At 41.6% G+C, this 19,489-nt stretch overlaps 1 protein-coding gene across 9 annotated transcripts in view; it reads right to left on the bottom strand.

The window, feature by feature from the left end:
• MCTP2 (multiple C2 and transmembrane domain containing 2) overlaps positions 1–19,489 on the bottom strand; it is a 259,662-nt gene that overhangs the window by 136,192 nt on the left and 103,981 nt on the right. For 6 of the 9 annotated variants that reach the window (XM_005221777.5, XM_059879252.1, XM_024982273.2 and 3 more), the window contains 3 exons: positions 19,132–19,167; positions 6,954–7,118; positions 4,543–4,673 (listed from right to left, as the gene is read on the bottom strand). In XM_005221777.5, the coding sequence (XP_005221834.1) occupies positions 4,543–4,673; positions 6,954–7,118; positions 19,132–19,167 (332 nt within the window). The other 3 variants (XM_059879255.1, XM_059879251.1, XM_005221779.5) reach the window with 3 other exon arrangements.

A 19,489-nucleotide genomic window follows, 5' to 3' on the forward strand; every position in this document is an offset into this window, starting at 1 on the left:
GGCCATGCAGAACTTTAAACTGTTATCACCATCCAAAGACAAATTATGAGACAGGTCTGAGAACATTCAACATAGCCAAAGACCCTCCTGACACAACAAGGTATTTCCCAACAGTTGGGGGATAAAATAACTGATCCTTAACAATTACAACAAAGAACAGGAAAACAGAGAGTGAACCCTTTTATGCAAGAAGGAACAATAAGTAACAGGTCTGTGATATCCATACGCCAACACAATCTCTCCTTTCACTATGACAAGCAGTGGTGTATTTTAGGGGAAGTCTCACCCCACCTGGAAGTTCACTCTGGGTAACGCTGTGTAGTCAAAGCCCAAGAGACACTTCTGTTATCTTCTGTCCCTCAGGAGAGGAAAAAGGAAAAGGATACCCAAAAAAATTCCTTTAAAGTCCACGAAGAGGAAGGGCAGAATGGCCACTGGGGCAGGTAGACGTCTAAGTCACAAACAGGAAATAGCTCAAATAATAAATGAAGACCCAAATGACAAAACATGGCATAAGAGGGACATCTCCAATTATTTCCTGTGTCTGTAAAGAAACTTAACGCTCATTTGAAAAAGCATTTCCTACTATGTGAAGGAAACATGACGGCATGGTGACACACGAAACGAAAGGCCATTACTCTCTGCACCTACGAAAATAACACATGGGCCATCCATCACCGGGGGCTCAAAGGCCATCCTTCAGATAACGCTGCGGGACACAGAGTTCTCTGCATTGTGCACTGACGTGACTTATCCGTGCTCTGCTGGCTAGCACAACGCGTCTGATCCTTCTGCTGTGGGTGTTGGCAGCGCACAGGGGTGTCGCGGCAGTGACCAGGGTGGGAGGCACTGAGAACACGCAGGCGTCTAAGTTATCCTGTGGAAACGGAGGAGCGGGGAGACTAGGAAAGCACCTGACAGAGAAAAATCTGTGCATTCTGGACTACAGGAAGACCTTTCTCCAGCGCAGAAGAGTGACAGGGCCTAGTTTGGTGCCCCAAACCACAAATCTGGCCCTGCAGATCTCCAGGGAAGTATGGCTACTACCTACCAGAGCAGCAGAGAACTGGGGTTGAGCAGGCTGCACAAAGCAATGGAACCGGGACCACAACACGCACACAGCAGGAAGAGCTCCCCGGGCTCAGCCGGAGGCAGCCTGGCCCTCCTAGCCAGTGTTTACACGGATGGATGAACTGTGTAGGTGCGTGTGCATGTTCCACATGATAAGTGGGCAAGAGTGCTGCCATCAGGTGAGTGAGAGCTCAGATTATTAAGTACCCTAGGACAAACCAGGCCATTCTGTCGACAGAATGCCACTGCAGACAAGCACGGGAGGAACATGCCAAAATTCCTCTTGTCTGTCTCAGGATAAGTTACTGAGATGGGATGGGATCAAAGGGCAAGTCGCTCAGTTGTGTCCGACTATTTGCGACCACATGGTCTATACTGTCCATGGAATTCTCCAGGCCAGAATACTGGAGTGGGTTCAGTTCAGTTCAGTTCAGTCGCTCAGTCGTGTCCAACTCTTTGCAACCCCATGAATCGAAGGACGCCAGGCCTCCCTGTCCATCACCAACTCCGGGAGTTCACTCAGATTCACGTCCATCGAGTCAGTGATGCCATCCAGCCATCTCATCCTCTGTCGTCCCCTTCTCCTCCTGCTCCCAATCCCTCCCAGCATCAGAGTCTTTTCCAATGAGTCAACTCTTCACATGAGGTGGCCAAAGTACTGGAGTTTCAGCTTTAGCATCATTGCTTCCAAAGAAATCCCAGGGCTGAGCTCCTTCAGAATGGACTGGTTGGATCCCCTTGTAGTCCAAGGGACTCTCAGGAGTCTTCTCCAACACCACAGTTCAAAAGCATCAATTCTTCAGCACTCAGCTTTCTTCACAGTCCAACTCTCACATCCGTACATGACCACAGGAAAAACCATAGCCTTGACCAGATGGACCTTTGTTGGCAAAGTAATATCTCTGCTTTTCAATATGCTATCTAGGTTGGTCATAACTTTCCTTCCAAGGAGTAAGCGCCTTTTAATTTCATGGCTGCAGTCACCATCTACAGTGATTTTGGAGCCCAAAAAAATAAAGTCTTACACTGTATCCACTGTGTCCACATCTATTTCCCATGAAGTGATGGGACCGGATGCCATGATGTTAGTCTTCTGAATGTTGAGCTTTAAGCCAACTTTTTCACTCTCCTCTTTCACTTCCATCAAGAAGCTTTTGAGTTCCTCTTCACTTTCTGCCATAAGGGTGGTGTCATCTGCATATCTGAGGTTATTGATATTTCTCCTGGCAATCTTGATTCCAGCTTGTGCTTCTTCCAGTCCAGCGTTTCTCATGATGTACTCTACATAGAAGTTAAATAAGCAGGGTCACAGTATACAGCCTTGATGTACTCTTTTTCCTATTTGGAACCAGTCTGTTGTTTCATGTCTAGTTCTAACTGTTGCTTCCTGACCTGCATACAGATTTCTCAAGAGGCAGGTCAGGTGGTCTGAGATTCCCATCTCTTTTAGGATTTTCCACAGTTTATTGTGATCCACACAGTCAAAGGCTTTGGCATAGTCAAGAAAGCAGAAATAGATGCTTTTCTGGAACTCTCTTGCTTTTTCCATGATCCAGTGGATGTTGCAATTTGGTCTCTGGTTCCTCTGCCTTTTCTAAAACCAGCTTGAACATCTGGAAGTTCACGGTTCACATATTACTGAAGCCTGACTTGGAGAATTTTGAGCATTACTTTACTAGTGTGTGAGATGAGTGCAATTGTGCGGTAGTTTGAGCATTCTTTGGCATTGCCTTTTTGGGATTGGAATGAAAACTGACCTTTTCCAGTCCTGTGGCCACTGCTGAGTTTCCCAAATTTGCTGGCATATTGAGTGCAGCACTTTCACAGCATCATCTTTCGGGATTTGAAATAGCTCAACTGGAATTCCATCACCTCCACTAGCTTTGTTCGTAGTGATGCTTTCTAAGGCCCACTTGACTTCACATTCCAGGATGTCTGGCTCTAGGTGAGTGATCACACCATCATGATTATCTGGATCATGAAGATCTTTTTTTGTACAGTTCTTCTGTGTATTCTTGCCACCTTTTCTTAATATCTTCTGCTTCTGTTAGGTCCATACCATTTCTGTCCTTTATCGAGCCCATCTTTGCATGAAATGTACCCACTGGAGTGGGTAGCCTTTCCCTTCTCCAGGGGACCTTCCCAACCCAGGGATCGAACCAAGGTCTCCCGTATTGCAGGTGGATGTGACTTTACCAGCTGAGTCACAAGAGAAGCCCAAGAATACTAGGATGGGATAACAGCAGCGAAAAGAACTGATGTTTCATGCAACCGCCTCTGCTAAGCATTCTACACAGAAAAAAAGCACTGCATTGGGTTTTGGGTTAGCTGAGGCACAGCCTATTTTGGCCCCTAAATTCCTTGCTGATAGAAAAACATAACATCTCTGGACCTCTGGACTTCCTCATCTGTAAAATGAAGGGGTTCTACTGGATGAAGGGCTTTCAATCTTTCGTGTTCAGCAGTAAAACTCTTGCCTGGAACAGAACCCCACCACAGAGCACAGGTAAAAGTGGAGATGCTCTGGTTTCAGAAGAAACTTGATTATCCTGAAAGCTGGCCCCAACACATCTCCCTGAACCCAGGGCTCCAGAGAACTTGGTTTGAAAAAGACCACAGACAGATGTTGAGAGCCGTTTAAATGCTGTATTCTAAATTTAGAATGGGTGGACAAACTGGATGCATATTGGCTGAACAAAACGCAGTAGTTTGGAAGAAAAAACTTGGGTCTTTGAAAACATAATCCTGAGTCTTGCATTCACTATTCTGCCAAGATTCTCAGCACTCCATTCCCTCATCTATAAAATAAGGATAATATTGTGAACTTGCAGCCTTCCCAGAAATATCAGAGATGTATGCCTCCACCAGCATCTCCTTCATGCTTAAACTGGGGCAGCTACGATGCAGGCAGAATTGCATTTAACTATAGTCTTACTATAATCCTATATGGAAACTATTAATACTTACAATATTTCTCATTATATACAAGTGAGCACCTCAATTAAGTTGGGAAGGTCCGAAGTATACAAATAAAACTGATCTGGCCTCAACAGGTTTCATTATGATTTGCCACAAAGTTCATAGAGGACAATGGAAAGGTTCCATCAATTTGGGACACCTAGCTTCATGGTGTTACTGAATTATTTGGTATTTTCACTAAATAGCAAAACCAAACTCATAGGGTGCATTGGAAACTGATACCAACATTTCCCAAAGAGTCTGAGATGGGACATTATCTTTCTTTAGAGAATCCCTGACACATAACGATTTTCTTCTGTTGCAATCAATACTAAACAGCATATACCAATTAATAAATGAAAAAGTCTTCCCCGGGTTAAGGTCCAGCTAACTTATGGCTCCTTGGGGTGGGAATATGAGGTTTTACTCTAAGCTCAACCAGATAAGGACAATGCTATAGACCAGCCTCATGCAGACACGTCTCCCACCATTTAGAAAGCAGAAGAGACTCACGTGCCCAAACGTTCCTCATGCTTTTTGCTGTCCTTTCCCCACACTTCAATGTCCAAAATGCCCATCCTGTCAGAGAAGTAGTGAAAGTCAAACTGTTCCTGCCACTGCGGATTTGCACTCTTACACAGTGTCTAGAAAACATGCAGTTATAATATTTATTTTCTTAAAATGTCATTCATCACTATAGCAGCTACACATTCATTTATTTCTAAACAGCAGGAAGGCAATCATAATTATGGTTATGATCACTCTTACACAGTTAAAATTTTCCTTGTTGAAAATGAAAGGCATGTCAAGGTTTTAAGAATTGGCAAAACATCATACTCTTTTAGCTGACCCCAGATTCAGTCATTTATCCACCAAATTAGAAACAGCATTGTTATCCCCAAAGAAACAATCAATGTTATAGGTATACAAAATATATATTTTTGATACATGGGTAATATTTATTACACATATATAATAATGACTATTGAGCTGCACTCTCTATATAATATTGTATCTCAATAGATATTTTATAGCTCTTCTCTCTTACAAAAGATACTAATTGGTTAATCAAATGGAAATAACATTTTTATTGGCACATCCATTTCAGCGCTGGCTTAAGAACTATATAAATTAACAATTTGGGATCTTAATTAACATCTGTCAGATGCATTACATGAGAAACCCATAACTTGTATGTGACTGCCTATTTCTAAATTCAAGTTTCCTGAATCCAGTCACTGGAGTCAGAGGAAGATTAAGAAATTCCACTATAGCCAAACCTAAAAATGAACATGCGTGGTTGGAAAACTCCACAAGTGTTTCCATGTTCTCCAAGAGTGATTTCAAACTGCTTATGTGTTTGATTCATTGGCAAGACTTTCATTTCTGTTTCGTTTACACAGAGATTCAATTTGTGAAGAAAAAGTGAGCAAAAATGCGGGCCACTAAATACCAGGAACTCAGGGCCAATGATGAAATCCTGGGGCCAAGTTTGCTCGCATGGGAAAAAATGAACTGCTTAGACCTCAACTGCAGCCAACACCATATAACATCATCTATGCTGTTTTTCATCATCGTTGAGTTTAAATATATCAGATCACAGAATTTAGAAACTATGCAGAAAAAAAAGCCCATTTGATCACAACTTAAGCGCAGTATTCCCCAAGGGGGAATGCAGCAGATACTGGACTCTTTCTACACTTCACCTTAGTCTAAAAGGGTAAATGCGCTTAGTGATGAATAATTTTTCTATAAATCCTTACCCTGATGCTGGAGGGTTAAAGGAATCTTAATGGAGACCTGTGCTTATCCTGGATACACTTATTGTGAGGTACAGCCTAGAACTGCCTGCTTAAAATTATCATCTGTACATTTTGGCCATAACTTTGCTTCAATTTCTTGCATTTCTCATAATCAACAATTCTGCAACATGAGCTTCGGTTCTCTGCTGCTTGCGCTGGAGTAAATGACCTTTAATATTTGATTCTGCACTGAAAATTGTGCAGGAGAGACAACCTCCTGCCCCGCTAAGTCATTCTGTAACTAGTCTGCTTCAGGTAAGTCCGCTACCCTGGAAAGCCCCAGCTGCAAATACCCTCGGGCCTATTTTCAAAATCTTCCACTCTGATGTTTTTCTTCCTATGTGGCTTTTGGCAAGTGACTTAACTTTCAAGTACCCTAGTTCCCTCAATCCATAAAACATAGGAAATATTCCTGTCTGACAGTTATGTAAAACTAATTAATTACCATGGTTTGGAGACTAGGGTTTTTGAAATAAAAACCACACCGAATTACTGAGATTAAAAATTAAATGGAATTTGGATCAGTGGAATAAGATGATTGATTTTTAAAGACAGCTTAAAAAAAAAAAAGCTATTACTTTTGTTCAAAACAAATCACTTTTAATACTTTTAGATAGCTTTAAAAAAAATCAGAGTAAAGAAACAGCAGTATTAGATGTCTATTTTTGGTGTTCATACCAACAAGTTAGAGAAATCCAGGAGTGTATAATTTTGAAAATATGTTTAGTTAGTTTAACTCAAGTATTTTAATTCAACTATAACATATTACACTATTTTATTTTTGTAGGATTTTTGAAAACAGTAATTGTTTTCAGCACAATCTCTGAAACACAGTTGTTTATTTTCAAAATGAAAATAAGCCATGCATTCAAATCTATTGTTTAATAAACTTTCCCTAGCTCCAGTGACTATATTAAAATAAATGACACTAAGCAATCAAATGCCCCATATTAACAGACAGCATCTGTACATTTATTTTGTTTTCTGGGGTGCTCCTAATCCACACAGGAGAGTTAAAAATAAATTTTGTTCTTGCAAAGTTTAGAGGGGGAAAACATACATTTTTTCCCATTGTTTTCATCTTAAAGACATTGTTCTCCTTAAGGAATTGACAGAACTTACCTTACTTTTATACCTCTGATCTCCCAGTTTTAACTGGACAAACATCTCTGCCACGCTTCCGCCTGAGACATTCCTTCCTTCCAACAAAGTTATACTTATAATCCCGTTCCAGAGTTGGTTCTTTTTCAAGGACTCTGAGAGCCGGAGGTTGCGTATCAAAGAGGACTAAAGCAAAGAAATAAAGATGACATATAAACTTGCTGATAATTCTTGAGTGTGACTTTGGTGATCAGAGGGGGTGGTCCAGCTTTCAATATTCATGAGAAATAGCACTCCCTGCCTAGTGAATGTGTGAATGTTCTTCACTGGTTCTGCAAACCTGCAACCACAGCTATGTGACTTCCTTCTCAAGCACTGGGCTTGGAGCCTCCAGTGAAGGATGGATTCAAACAACACTGGCACCTGGCACTGGCCTCCCCACCCACACGTGCTCTTCCGTAGAATCTTCCAAATGGGCCTTTGGCTACTCTGATAGTAGGAAGGGAAGAGAGGCATTCTGGGAAACGGAGATATAAGAACCAGGCACTGCTCTGCAGGGAAACAAACTACCTCTGGGCATTTCAAAATTATGACTTTCAATTTATCCTTCACACTTGAATCCGTCCCTACCTCTCTTTATTTCTTGTGCTCAGTCACTAAGTCGTGTCCAACTCTTTTGCTAGCCCATGGGCTTCTTTGTCCATGGGATTTCCCAGGCAAGAATACTGGAGTGGGTTGCCATTTCCTCCTCCAGGGAATCTTCCCGACCCAGGGATCAAACCTGAGTCTCCTGTATCTCCTGCACTGCAGGCAGACTCTTTGCTGCTGAGCCTTATCCCTTGCTGCTGCTGCTAAGTCGCTTTAGTCATGTCCAACTCTGGGTGACCCCATAGACGGCAGCCCACGAGGCTCCCCCATCCCTGGGATTTTCCAAAAAAAAAGGAGAATCCCCCGTAGGGGACAACAAAAAAGGCTAATTGTAGTGCAAGATTCACAGGTCCAGAGACAGCTCATAATAGGCTTGACAGCCAAATGAGCTTTGCAGATCTGGTGGGAGGGGAACGTTGGGTAAAGAACACAGACCAGGGCCTGGGACCAAGTAAGTGTTCAGTAACTGTTACCTTATTTTTTTTTTTTTTCCTTTTCTACATCACACACAGCTTAAACAGAATATAGAAAAAGGCAAATATCCCCCAGAATTAAATTATGAAGAGGACAAGCACACTTTATTTTTAATGTTCATTATGTAAATCTTCAAACACACACACAGAGAGACCAGCACAACCAACCTCCATGTGCTTATTCATCACATTTTGTCATCTTATTACATCTTTCCCTGCTTCCCTAATGTTTCCTCTGGCTGAAATATCTGAAAGCAAAATACTTATCTGTTTTTACATAAGCACCATGCCATGATCACACTCAACACAAGTAACGTCTATTCCTTTAACATTGTTAAATACCCTGAAGGTCTCGACAGTGTCTTTTTATGGTGAGTTTGTTTGAGTGAGAATCCCTGACCTGATCCACAGGCTGTGCTTGGTTGGCAGAATTCATTCACATTCTCCACGCAGTACGTGAGATGGCACGAGGGTGGATGGCTTAATTTGAGGGAGAAATAAATGGGCTGAAGGACGGAGATGGTGTCGAGCATCACAGTAAAGCAATGAATTTCTAACACTATATATTCATTCCTGTCATCTGCTCACTATATCTTTGAGATCATTTAGGCATCAATTTGCTTGGACACCAGTTACTCACAATTTATCACAACGAACGGTATGTCAGCGCCGGGTTAATTACATGCCAGCTTACCTCATCCAACACACGTCACTCCACCCCTCTTAACAAATGATGCAGTAATGCCAAGCGTTTGGGTCATTTTATGATTTCCTTAAACAAAGCTATTTTATGGAAATGTATACTCCCAGTTTCATATCTGTGTTGCTTTTCTTTGGAAACTGGAATTCACACACACACACATGCACACACACAGGTTTGAAGATGCAGATACAGAACAGGAAAGGGAGACGGGAAAATAATTTGTTTAAAAAAGAAAAAACCCTCTCCTCTTGAAAACAGGAACAATTCTTTCTCTAACTTCTATCAGAAGTTGGGTTATACAAAGAATACATTCAATCATGAAAATCTATTAAATAAGGTTAAGTAACTTTGTATTTATTAAAAACAATGCATACCATCGGAATGTATAGACAGGTACATATATAAATACGTATGTAGCTGTGTTTATACTCTATGTGTGTGCATACAGATCCTTTTAAAATATTCTCTAGCTTACCAAGCACACAGGCGGAAAACTTCCATCTTTAAAAAGAAAATGAGAATTTGATTCATACATCCTGCTGCACTTTCTTTTTTTATGTTTCTTCTTCTTAAAGTTTGACTTGCCAACCAATAAGCTGAAGCATGACCTGTCCCAGGGCCATGCTTCAAAGTTCCGACAGATATATTCCTCCCTAAACACTGCAACTATTTCAAAATCCTTTTTATAAAGAAGGGAGTAATGTCCACAAGGGATCAAAGGGCATCCTACAGTCTGGCAATTGCCTAAGAAAAATGGCAGTGTTTCCATGAAATATGCCCTAAAATAATTTTGTGGCTTGGTATGTCCTAATTTCAAATTGGATGTTTATCTTGGAAAGGCTTCTATCTAACTTGTCCATAAAACAGCCCCACTTAGCTCTATGAGCTCTGTGAAAATGGAATCCAAAGCTGGTTATTAACGGGGCCCAGAGATAGGTTCCATATGGCGGAACAGCATGGGAGGGCAAGGCAAAGGCCTGCACCAGGCCCAGCTTGGCTGGAGCTCCTGATCAATCCAGGGACACTCGTTGCATTACACTCTAACATCTGGATTATTGCTTGTAATGTCCCTGGGAAATATCCACTTTCCATCAAAGCCTTTATCTATCTCAGTCGGACTTTGAACATTTTAGCATTTAACGCAGTCATGTTTGATGTGATGGACTTGCTCTTCACCGTCCAAGATTTTTTTTCCCTTGCTAAAGGCGGGGTAGGAAAAGAGAAGTGTTTATTGCACAGTTCACAGACAGAAAAGGACACAGGACCTTTATTCTAAATACTTCTAAATATTTCTGCAAAGCCCTCTACAAGGTTATATCCAAAAAAAAGTTTCATCTGCAAGCGATGAGGTCTAGGATGTGAGCATGAGCTTTAAACACGTTTCTTAATCACTTTCACATTTCTCTTCCACCCTTGAGACTTGTGATGAGGTTTAAGAGGCAGGGTCTGGGGTTGGGGGGTAGCACCTGAGCCATCCCGTCTGTGCTCGGATGCAGAGCTGGGTTCTCCGGAACTTTCACGTTCTTCAAACACCCCTGTTCTCCCCACCATAAATCGACTCCTCTGCACTCACTCTGTTAGCTCAATAGCTCAAGTTTTCATGTCTGTGCCCGAGCCCTGTAAGTGAAATTTGTCATCTTAATGCAGCCTGGAATGTGAAAGGAGAGAAGGAAATGACCCATCAAAGGGAGAAGCCCACCCTACCTAAGCTGAAACAAACACCGGGAGATAGAGCAAAGCTTCTGGGTCCTGACCCTAATTTCTCAGCAGACATAATGGATAAAATACAGTCCAGCAGGGTTTTGCTATTTTTCTCCTTCCTCCCAGAGGATCAGAAACTTTTACTATTTCTATATGGATTCATTCATCGGCTCTCTTCCATGGCCCCCACCCCTGGCAAACCTACTCCCAGAAAGAGTGACTCTTTCCTGAAACATGCAACTTAGTTATGACTAAGGGAAAACAAGTTGGGATATTTAACTTAGAAACATACTAACTTTTGTAAAAAATGAAACAGATTCCAAAACATTAATTTACTCCCAGATCATGAAAATTTCACAGGAAGGGAAAGGAGAAAGGGAGAAAGATGGAAGGTACAGGCTGTGGGGCTTTTCTGCTCACTACCAGTAGGTGGAGAATTCTCAGGAGTTTCTGATCTAGGAATAGACTCTCCGAACAGTGGATGGGGCTTTCCTGGTGGTCCAGTGGTTAAGAATCCACCTGTCAATGCAGGGGATGGGGGTTCCATCCCTGGTCTGGAGAGATGCCACATGCTTGGGGCAACTAAGCCCATGTGCCACAGCTACTGAAGACTGCTCACCCTCAAGCCGTACTCCCAAGATGAGAAGCCACTGCAATGTGAAGGCCGTGCACCTCAACTAGAGACAAGCCTCCGGTCATTGCAGCTAGAGAAAGCCCATGCATAGCAATGATGACCAAGCAGAGCCCAAAAGAAGAAAACAGAGAATAGATTTGCCTTCCAGGGAAATAAAAAAAAAAAAAAGGATTACACACTGGCAAACATACATTATTGGAGGATTCTGGCCAAGCAGCATGCTGTGAAGATGGCAAAGTGGGTTCCAGGACAACTACTCAGCATGGTTACAGAGGAAACCCTAGGATGGTGGACATAACAGCTTGATGTGTCTGTCCATCCCAAGCCAGGAAGAACAGCAGAGAGTCAGGTATAAAGAAGGATCCTGACAGGGAGGCACAGAGTCCAGGAGCAGGGGAAACACCTACAGTCATCAGAAGCGATGTGATAGTCAGTGATTGCTGTTGTTTAGTCATTAAGTCACGTCTGACTCTTTGCAATCCTATGGACTGTAGCCCACCAGCCTCCTCTGTCCATGGGATTTTCTAGGCAAGAATACTGGAGTAGGTAGCCACTTCTTTCTCTAGTGATACCACCATTCATAATTAACTATGCCAATCAATACCATTGATTGGTAACAATTCAAAGCATTCCCTTGGGTGGCAAAAAATATCAAAACATTTTTAAAAAGTAAAATTAAAATTAGGGCCACTGAAAAAAACGTTTTTACAAGGTTTTCCCAGTAGGCCTACCTTAGTGGCACCAATTACTGTACGGGTACTTTTTAGATCATCTCAGTGATGGAAATTTAAAAATACGTGTTCCCATGTTGCCAATACATCTTATTCTGATTCTCATTAATTATCTTTCCTGAGTCACTGTGAGGAAGTAGAGAGTCAACGGAGACAAATGCATAAACAAAAATGAACTAACTTTGTAAGCAACTTGAAGAGTAAAGCAAGATTCCAACGATATTGTCAATGCTTAGAAAAACGAAGGGAGAAGACGCAGTCTATAAAAGCTTTCCATGAAATATTCCTTTCAAGCTTTTTCAACATGTAAAACTACTGCTCATTGTCAACAGCTTTTATAGCATGACATGAGAAGATCCACATACTCATGCAACAGGCTTCCAGAAAGCTCCTACTTGGCAGTTCCTTGTATCATTTGAAGAGAACCCTGGAGGCATAAATTCTCCTAGAATGACAAACAAGTTTTTGGATGGGATATAAAGCAAGCCTTTTACATTTCCCACAGAGGCATGGACATGGAAGATGAGACATATTTACAGATGCAAACTCTATCATAGTTCCAAGGAGATGAATAATGTGTGTGTGCAAAGATATTAAAGGATTGCATTATTTTTTAATTAAGAGGGACTATCCTCACTCGATGTTGGAAGTTAAAAATTAGATCATGAGAAGATTTTTAAAAAATTGATAAAGTCTATAAATACCCAATGACCCTCAGGGTTCTGGACCGAGGAGGAAAAAGATGACAGCCATGTGAGTAAATAAGATTTCCCTTTTCACCCTGACCTCTAGGAAGCTCAAAATTAAATGGCTGGTTCATCTGCGATAATCATCAACTAGTATTTCTTTTTTTTTATCTTTTCATTTTATATTGGAATATAGCCAATTAACAATGTTGTGATGGTTTCAGGTGGACAGCAAAGGGACTCAGTTATACATATACATGTATCCATTCTCCCCTAAACTCCCGTCCCATCCAGCCTGCCACATAAGAGTGAGCAGAGTTCCCTGTGCTCTGGAGTAGGCCTTTGTTATTTCTTGATTTGCAGGCCTTAACTCCTGTAGTCTGTATTTCTATGGCTCTCCTTCACTTAAAATAGGTCAAGGGGACCCCTAAGCAGGACTAGGACTAGGGTGAGGCGAGAGAGGCGTTCAGGATGAAACATTCAAGGAGGTGTTCATGCTCAGGCTTCTGTGAGGGCAGGGCTGGCCCCAGAGCCGTCTCACGTTTTATCCCAGGCACCTTGCCTGCCTCACTCTAACCCCAGGAATCTAAAATCCAGCAGCGCTCCCTGCAGTTCTACAAGGCCTGCCCCTCTGACATCCCTGGCTTCACCTCCTATTTTCCCAGCATCCCACGCCACCCCCTAGTCCACACCAGTGGTTCTCAAACATAAATATGCTTCCTGGTCACCCAGAAGGCTCACTAATAGGTGGCTGGGTCCCGTTTCCAGAGTTTCTGATCTGAGAGGCCTGAGATGGAGGCCCAGAAATATCTGCATTCAAACGATTTCTACTGATGCTGCTGGTTGAGAGAGCTCAACTTTGGAGCCAACACAGAGTCTGGAGTGCTTGCCACACACATTATTTTGTGAGCGTCATGTCTCAATGAACTTCCTCCTCCTCCTCACTTGGTGAGATTCACTCCTGTCTCCTTTCACTCAGTTCTCTAGCCTTCAACCCACCCCACCCACCTGCAAGGTCAAGATAAGGGTCTAGTCTCTGAATACCCCACCTCTCTACTCTCAGCTCTCCTAATCAGATCAGTTCAATTCAGTTCAGTTGCTCAGTCGTTGCGATCCTATTGACTGCAGCACACCAGGCCTCCCTGTCCATCACCAACACCCAGAGCTTGCTCAAACTCATGTCCATCGAGTCAGTGATGCCACTCAACCATCTCATCCTCTGTCATCCCCTTCTCTTCCTGCCTTTAATTGTGCCAGCATCAGGGTCTTTTCCAGTGAGTCAGTTCTTCACATCAGGTGGCCAAAGTATTGGAGGTTCGGCTTCAGCATCAGTCCTTCCAATGAATATTCAGGACTGGTCTCCTTTAGGATGGACTGGTTGGATCGCCTTGCAGTCCAAGGGACTCTCAAGAGTCTTGTCCAACATCACAGTAGAAAAGCATCAATTCTGCAGTGCTCAGCTTTCTTTATGGTCCAACTCTCACATCCATACATGACTACTGGAAAAACCATAACCTTAACTAGATGGATCTTTGTTGGCAAAGTAATGTCATTGTTTTTTAATATGCTGTCAAGGTTGATCATAGCTTTTCTTCCAAGGAGCAAGCATTTTTTAATTTCATGGCTGCAGTCACCATCTGCAGTTATTTGGGGGCCTAAGAAAATAGTCTGTCACTGTTTCCACTGCTCCATCTCTCGAATACTGCATCAGTTATGATGTCCAAGTCTTACTAATCTCTGAAGTCTCAGGACGGCATTCCTGCCAATATAGTATGTGCTCAGTGAGAGGGTTTTGGACAAAAGTGATTCTAATGTCACTGAGATGACAGATTTGTGAAAAGTGGCTCTATTCTTCTGGGCTGAAATACACAAGGTTTGAGAATTCTAATAAATTCATGGCCTTAGCTGAGCATGACTGAGGCCCCCAGAAATGAGGAAGACCTCTAGAAACTATTCTGTCTAGGATAATGCTGGCCTAGACTTCATAACAATGCAGCAGAAACATCAAGGTTAAGATATTCAGCAGTGTTACTTCTAGATGGAGAGGGAGATAATAAGTAGGTAGATAAGGGATAGATAGGCATATAGATAGATTAAAAAATAGGCAGATATATTAGATAGGAAGATAGAAATAAACAGATATATGAATATATATGGCTGTTTGGGATATACCATCCTCCAATCCTTTAAATTTAACCAAGAACCCAAAACAGTAAAAGGTGATACTATGGATAGGCATTTGAGTTCAGTGAATAATGTGTGAAAATAAAAAACAACAGAACAAAAAGCACTCTATTAATTGGGGAAGCAGTCCAGGCATGATACTCTCATTTTGGTTCCACAAACAGACCACACTTCTTGCAAAGGGTTTTGCTTGTACTACTTCCAGGACCAATAGTGTAATAAGGGTGAAATTGGTGAAATAACTCATTTCACCAATAGTGAAATGAGTTCAAGTAGAGAAAGAGGTGCAGTGACAGAAGGCATTTACCTCTAAGGTGGAGAAGAGGCATTTCTTCCACTTTAAGCAGCTTCTTCTCAACTCAAAACTATATGACAGACAAAACAACCATCAGAACTTCCTTCCGGTTCTCACCTGGGCTCTGCTCACCAAGCACATCAGGACAGACAGACAGACGGGTGTATAGATAGACAGGCAGACAGACTGAACAATCTTCTTTCCAAATTCTTTGACTGTCCTCTTTCAATTTAAGTTTCCCCAACTTCCCTGGTGGCTTAGACAGCCAAAAATCTGTCTGCAAATGCAAGAGACCTGGGTTCGATCCCTGGGTTGGGAAGATCTCCTGGAGAAGGGAAGGGCTACACACTCCAGTATTCTTGCCTGGAGAATTTCATGGACAGGCTATAGTCCATGGGGTCACAGAAGAGTCTGACACATCTGAGTGACTGAGCACACAATATATTTAATATAATCTAACATAACAGAATATAATACAATGCTGGGATGCCAAATAGAACATATGAAGAAAAGCTAAGGTTAGCGACAGCAGGAAGTGGCCAGCACTTTTAGGCCTGCATTGGGCGGTGGGGGGGGGGGGGAGGGGGGGGTGCAGGCGTGGTGCAATTTTCTGTAAAGTTCCAGGTAGTAAGAATTAGGCTCTGTCCCAAGTACTCTGCTCCGCCCTGCCAGCCAGGGGCAGTGCACACACCCATGAGCACAACATTCCAATCAAATTGTATTTGCAGAAGCAGATACAGGGTTGGATTTTGCACTCAGGCTGCAATTCAGTGATCCCTGAGCTACAGAGAGAAAAAGAATAAATGCTTGGGTCAGAGGTACCTGGGAGAAGCAGAAACCACAGCAGGACTGGCTAGTGGAGGGGGCAAAGACAGACACCACATGAATCAGAGAAAGGGGAGAAAGACCCTGACTTCTCCCTTGTCCCCCCTGCAGCATCCTGCCCCTCCCTCTCAGCCAGTCAGAGGCTCCCTGGCAGGGGGACAGGAAAATGCTGTCCCTGTAGTGCTCAGCCTCTGTGACAACGCAGGAACCTTGCTAAACGAACATGAAGCCGAACACAGCAAACGGTGGAACCACTAATCAACTAACGTCACACCGAAAAAAATGTTGCCCTACACAGGGTGTCTTTTACCTGAAACGGCTGTCATATAACTGCATGAAACAATAGGTCAAAAGAGGAGCCATATGACAATAAACATGTGGTGCAAATTATCTAAAATAAAGAAAACCCGTAACTCAAAGGGCACATGGTCACCCATAATACTGTCCCAAATCAAAGGGGGGTGTGTACAGCTGCAGATTTGCTGAAGACATCAGTGACCTACCAATTTCACTTTTTATCGTCATGTTTCTATCCCATTAGACTATTTGACATAAGAGAAGTAACTGCTGTTAATTTTCTAGCTCTGTAACTGTGATATACATTAGAGAGGAGGAAGGTATGGAAATAGATCTATTCACAGAAAAGATTATGCAAAGGAAATGTCTGAAAAGAAGCAGGTATCTGATTCAGGCCCTTTTAGATCAGATTTTCAGCTCTCTCTTTAAAATGCTCACTTGAAGGTAAACAAAGGCTTTTGCATGAAAGCTAAAACTACTTTCACGTAGTTTTACAGTGAATACGTAGGCAATCTCTACGTATTCACTGTATTAAAACCAAGGTCAGTAACAAAACCCAGGAAACGGGGTAGTCCTTGGTATTCCAGTGGGTAGGACTCAATCCCTGGTCAGGGAACGAAGCCCACAAGCCGCTTGCTGCAGCCAAAATACATATATATATATATATATATATATATATATATGAAACGCTTTAGAAGACAGTCCATAAAGACTGCCACTCTGGGTGATGCAAAATTATAAACTTATGAGTTTAAGAAGCAGTTATTTAAATAAAGTTATTATAAGAGTAAGACTGAGGTGAAAGAGTCAATGACATTTTATAGGTAATGCATCACTTAGAACTAGCAAAATTTTATACACTCACATTAAATAATCTTCTTTATGTTAAATTTCTGCTTTCTAATTTTTAAATGGAAATCCTAAAAAAAAGCAGTTTATAGTTTAAAACTACCAAGAGAGACTGATCAGGGTATTTTAACTACTTTTACAGAGAGTTAATCACAGAGACTATAGATTTTCCCTGTGACTCACTTTTATGAGCTAAATGAGAAGTTATCTCACTTTTCCCTCTATAACTGCAGACTCTAAGTAGCAAAAAGTCACCCTAACAATTGAAATTCTGCACCAATCCATAAATTGTATCTCTCACCCATGATCATAAGTAGCTTTCGGTGACCTCTATTCATCAAAGGTTTTACAAAACACTGTGTACCAGGCGCAGGCATTTATTAAGTCTCTGAGCCCAGAGCCCTGAAGTCAAAATTCTAGAAACTACAATGAGAGGGAAAGAAGAAGACAACAACGCAGTGGTAAGACGCCACTTCGCAGCACAGACATAAATACTGCTCTCCAGGATCCTCTGTTCCTTTCAGAGTTTTGATATCTTTATCCTTGCCGGCAACATTTTTTCTCCCCTCTTCATTCCTTGGGCCATTCTTCCTAACCTCTCCTGTCCTCCCTGGACTCCAATATTCCCCAAGCTCACAATTTTTCTTTCTAGCCTTTATGTTCTTCCACAAACTGCCAGCGCTCTTCCACAGGCCGGAGCTCCCTAACTAAAGATGGTTATTGATGTACAGTACCAGTGTTTTAGTGCAGCAGCAGAATCAATAAACGAGAAAATACTGCTTTGTCAGGTTTCACCGGAGCATGCTGGGAAACTTTACTGCTCTGGATGGTTACAGCAACGCTTAATACGCAAGAGGGAGAGCCAGCTCCCTTCTGCGGGGAGAATGATGTTCTCCTACCCTCTAGTGACTATAAAGGAGTAAGACAAAAGTTGGAGGGATTTTTGAGATGGCTTCACATGATTATTTATTGCCTCTTAATTTTATGTCTAAAACGAACCAGAGTTCTGAAAACCCAGTGAATAGGTAGGATTAAAACAAAGCTAAATTAAAAAAAAAAAAAGGCAAAAAGCTTAGCCTGGTTATTTTTAAAGGGCTCCCAAAATGCAAAGGATATACATTTTAGGAAGAGTCAGAACTTTGATTCCTCTGGATTTTAAAAAGCAAGGCTTAGAAAGTTTGCCTTCCTAAATGACTACTCAGGTTACGGATCTCTCTCTCTCTCTTACATACACATGCTCTTGTAATGCACAAAATCTTTGTTTCAATCTCCTTATTTTACAGAGAAGTAAACAACTACAGGTTAGAAATGAGAAGTGGTATACATCTGTGTACAGGTGTGTGTGTATAAATAAATGCATATACAGAGCTTGCCCATGCACCCTACCCTAACACACAGGCCCATCACGGGCACCTGCATCTTGATTATTCCTCTTCTGGAAGTAGCAGAGCTGAAGGAAGTTATACAGAGTTTTTTGGGATTTGTTTACATTACATGAATTTTGACATTTAGTCACTTCAGTGACAATGTGTTACCTTCAGAACCTGATGAATTGATAACACATCCCTATCTTCAATTGCACACAATTATTTTTCATAGAGAAATCTTTAAAGAAACACTCACAAAAATAAACAAATAAATGGTAAAATAGAAATAGCATAAAAAAGATTTATAAAATATACCACATATTCCTCTCAATCTTTTCATTGCCCTTATAGTACCAAAATTAGCTTCTTCCTAATGGTAAATAACTTTCTAAAGGACTAAGTCTAACTGCACTGCAACTACAAATAATTCAAGCTTAATGAAGTGTAACATTCTTTTTTTTAATTTATTTCTTTAATTGGAGGCTAATTACTCTACAATATTGTGGTTTTTGCCATACATTGACATGAATCAGCGGTGTACATGTGTCCCCCATCCTGAAGTGTAACATTCTAACATGGCCAGCACATATAAAAGTTCACCTCTGAAACAAGCTAAGTCTAACATCTGGCTATGCTGTTATTAAATGAAATTTAAAAGAGCGTGTGTTTCCTTTTTATTCATATCAGCAGTCAGAGGGAACAAAAGCCTTTACATGGAAAGGTTGGATAGTATCATTCATGTCTACATTTGTCTTTGCTACAAAGAGGAACCACATGATGAAAAGAAAGAAAACAGCTATATTTACCTTGCTGGCACTTAACCGCTTCCGATTTGACCAACGCTAAGGATTGCGTCCATTGGATGGTGAAAACGGCAAAATAAAAGAGAGAAATGGAGCTGTTAACAACATGACCGTGTTATTATGCTAGTTAGATGGCGCAGACTGCATTCAAACAACTGACACCCACATTCTGAGGTTAGAGAAAACACACAGAACAAGAAGATGGTTAGAAACCTAGGAAAACCACATTTCCATGCTTGTGTTACACCATTTTCTCACTGAATTCAAAAGTTAACAGAAAAGGACACATAACACTATTCAGTCCTTACAAGATACATTTATGTTTTTATTTGCCTGAAAACACTATAATTTTGCCTCTAAA

This window comes from Bos taurus, chromosome 21, assembly GCF_002263795.3.
Source record: "Bos taurus isolate L1 Dominette 01449 registration number 42190680 breed Hereford chromosome 21, ARS-UCD2.0, whole genome shotgun sequence".
In the NCBI taxonomy this organism is placed as follows: domain Eukaryota; kingdom Metazoa; phylum Chordata; class Mammalia; order Artiodactyla; family Bovidae; genus Bos; species Bos taurus.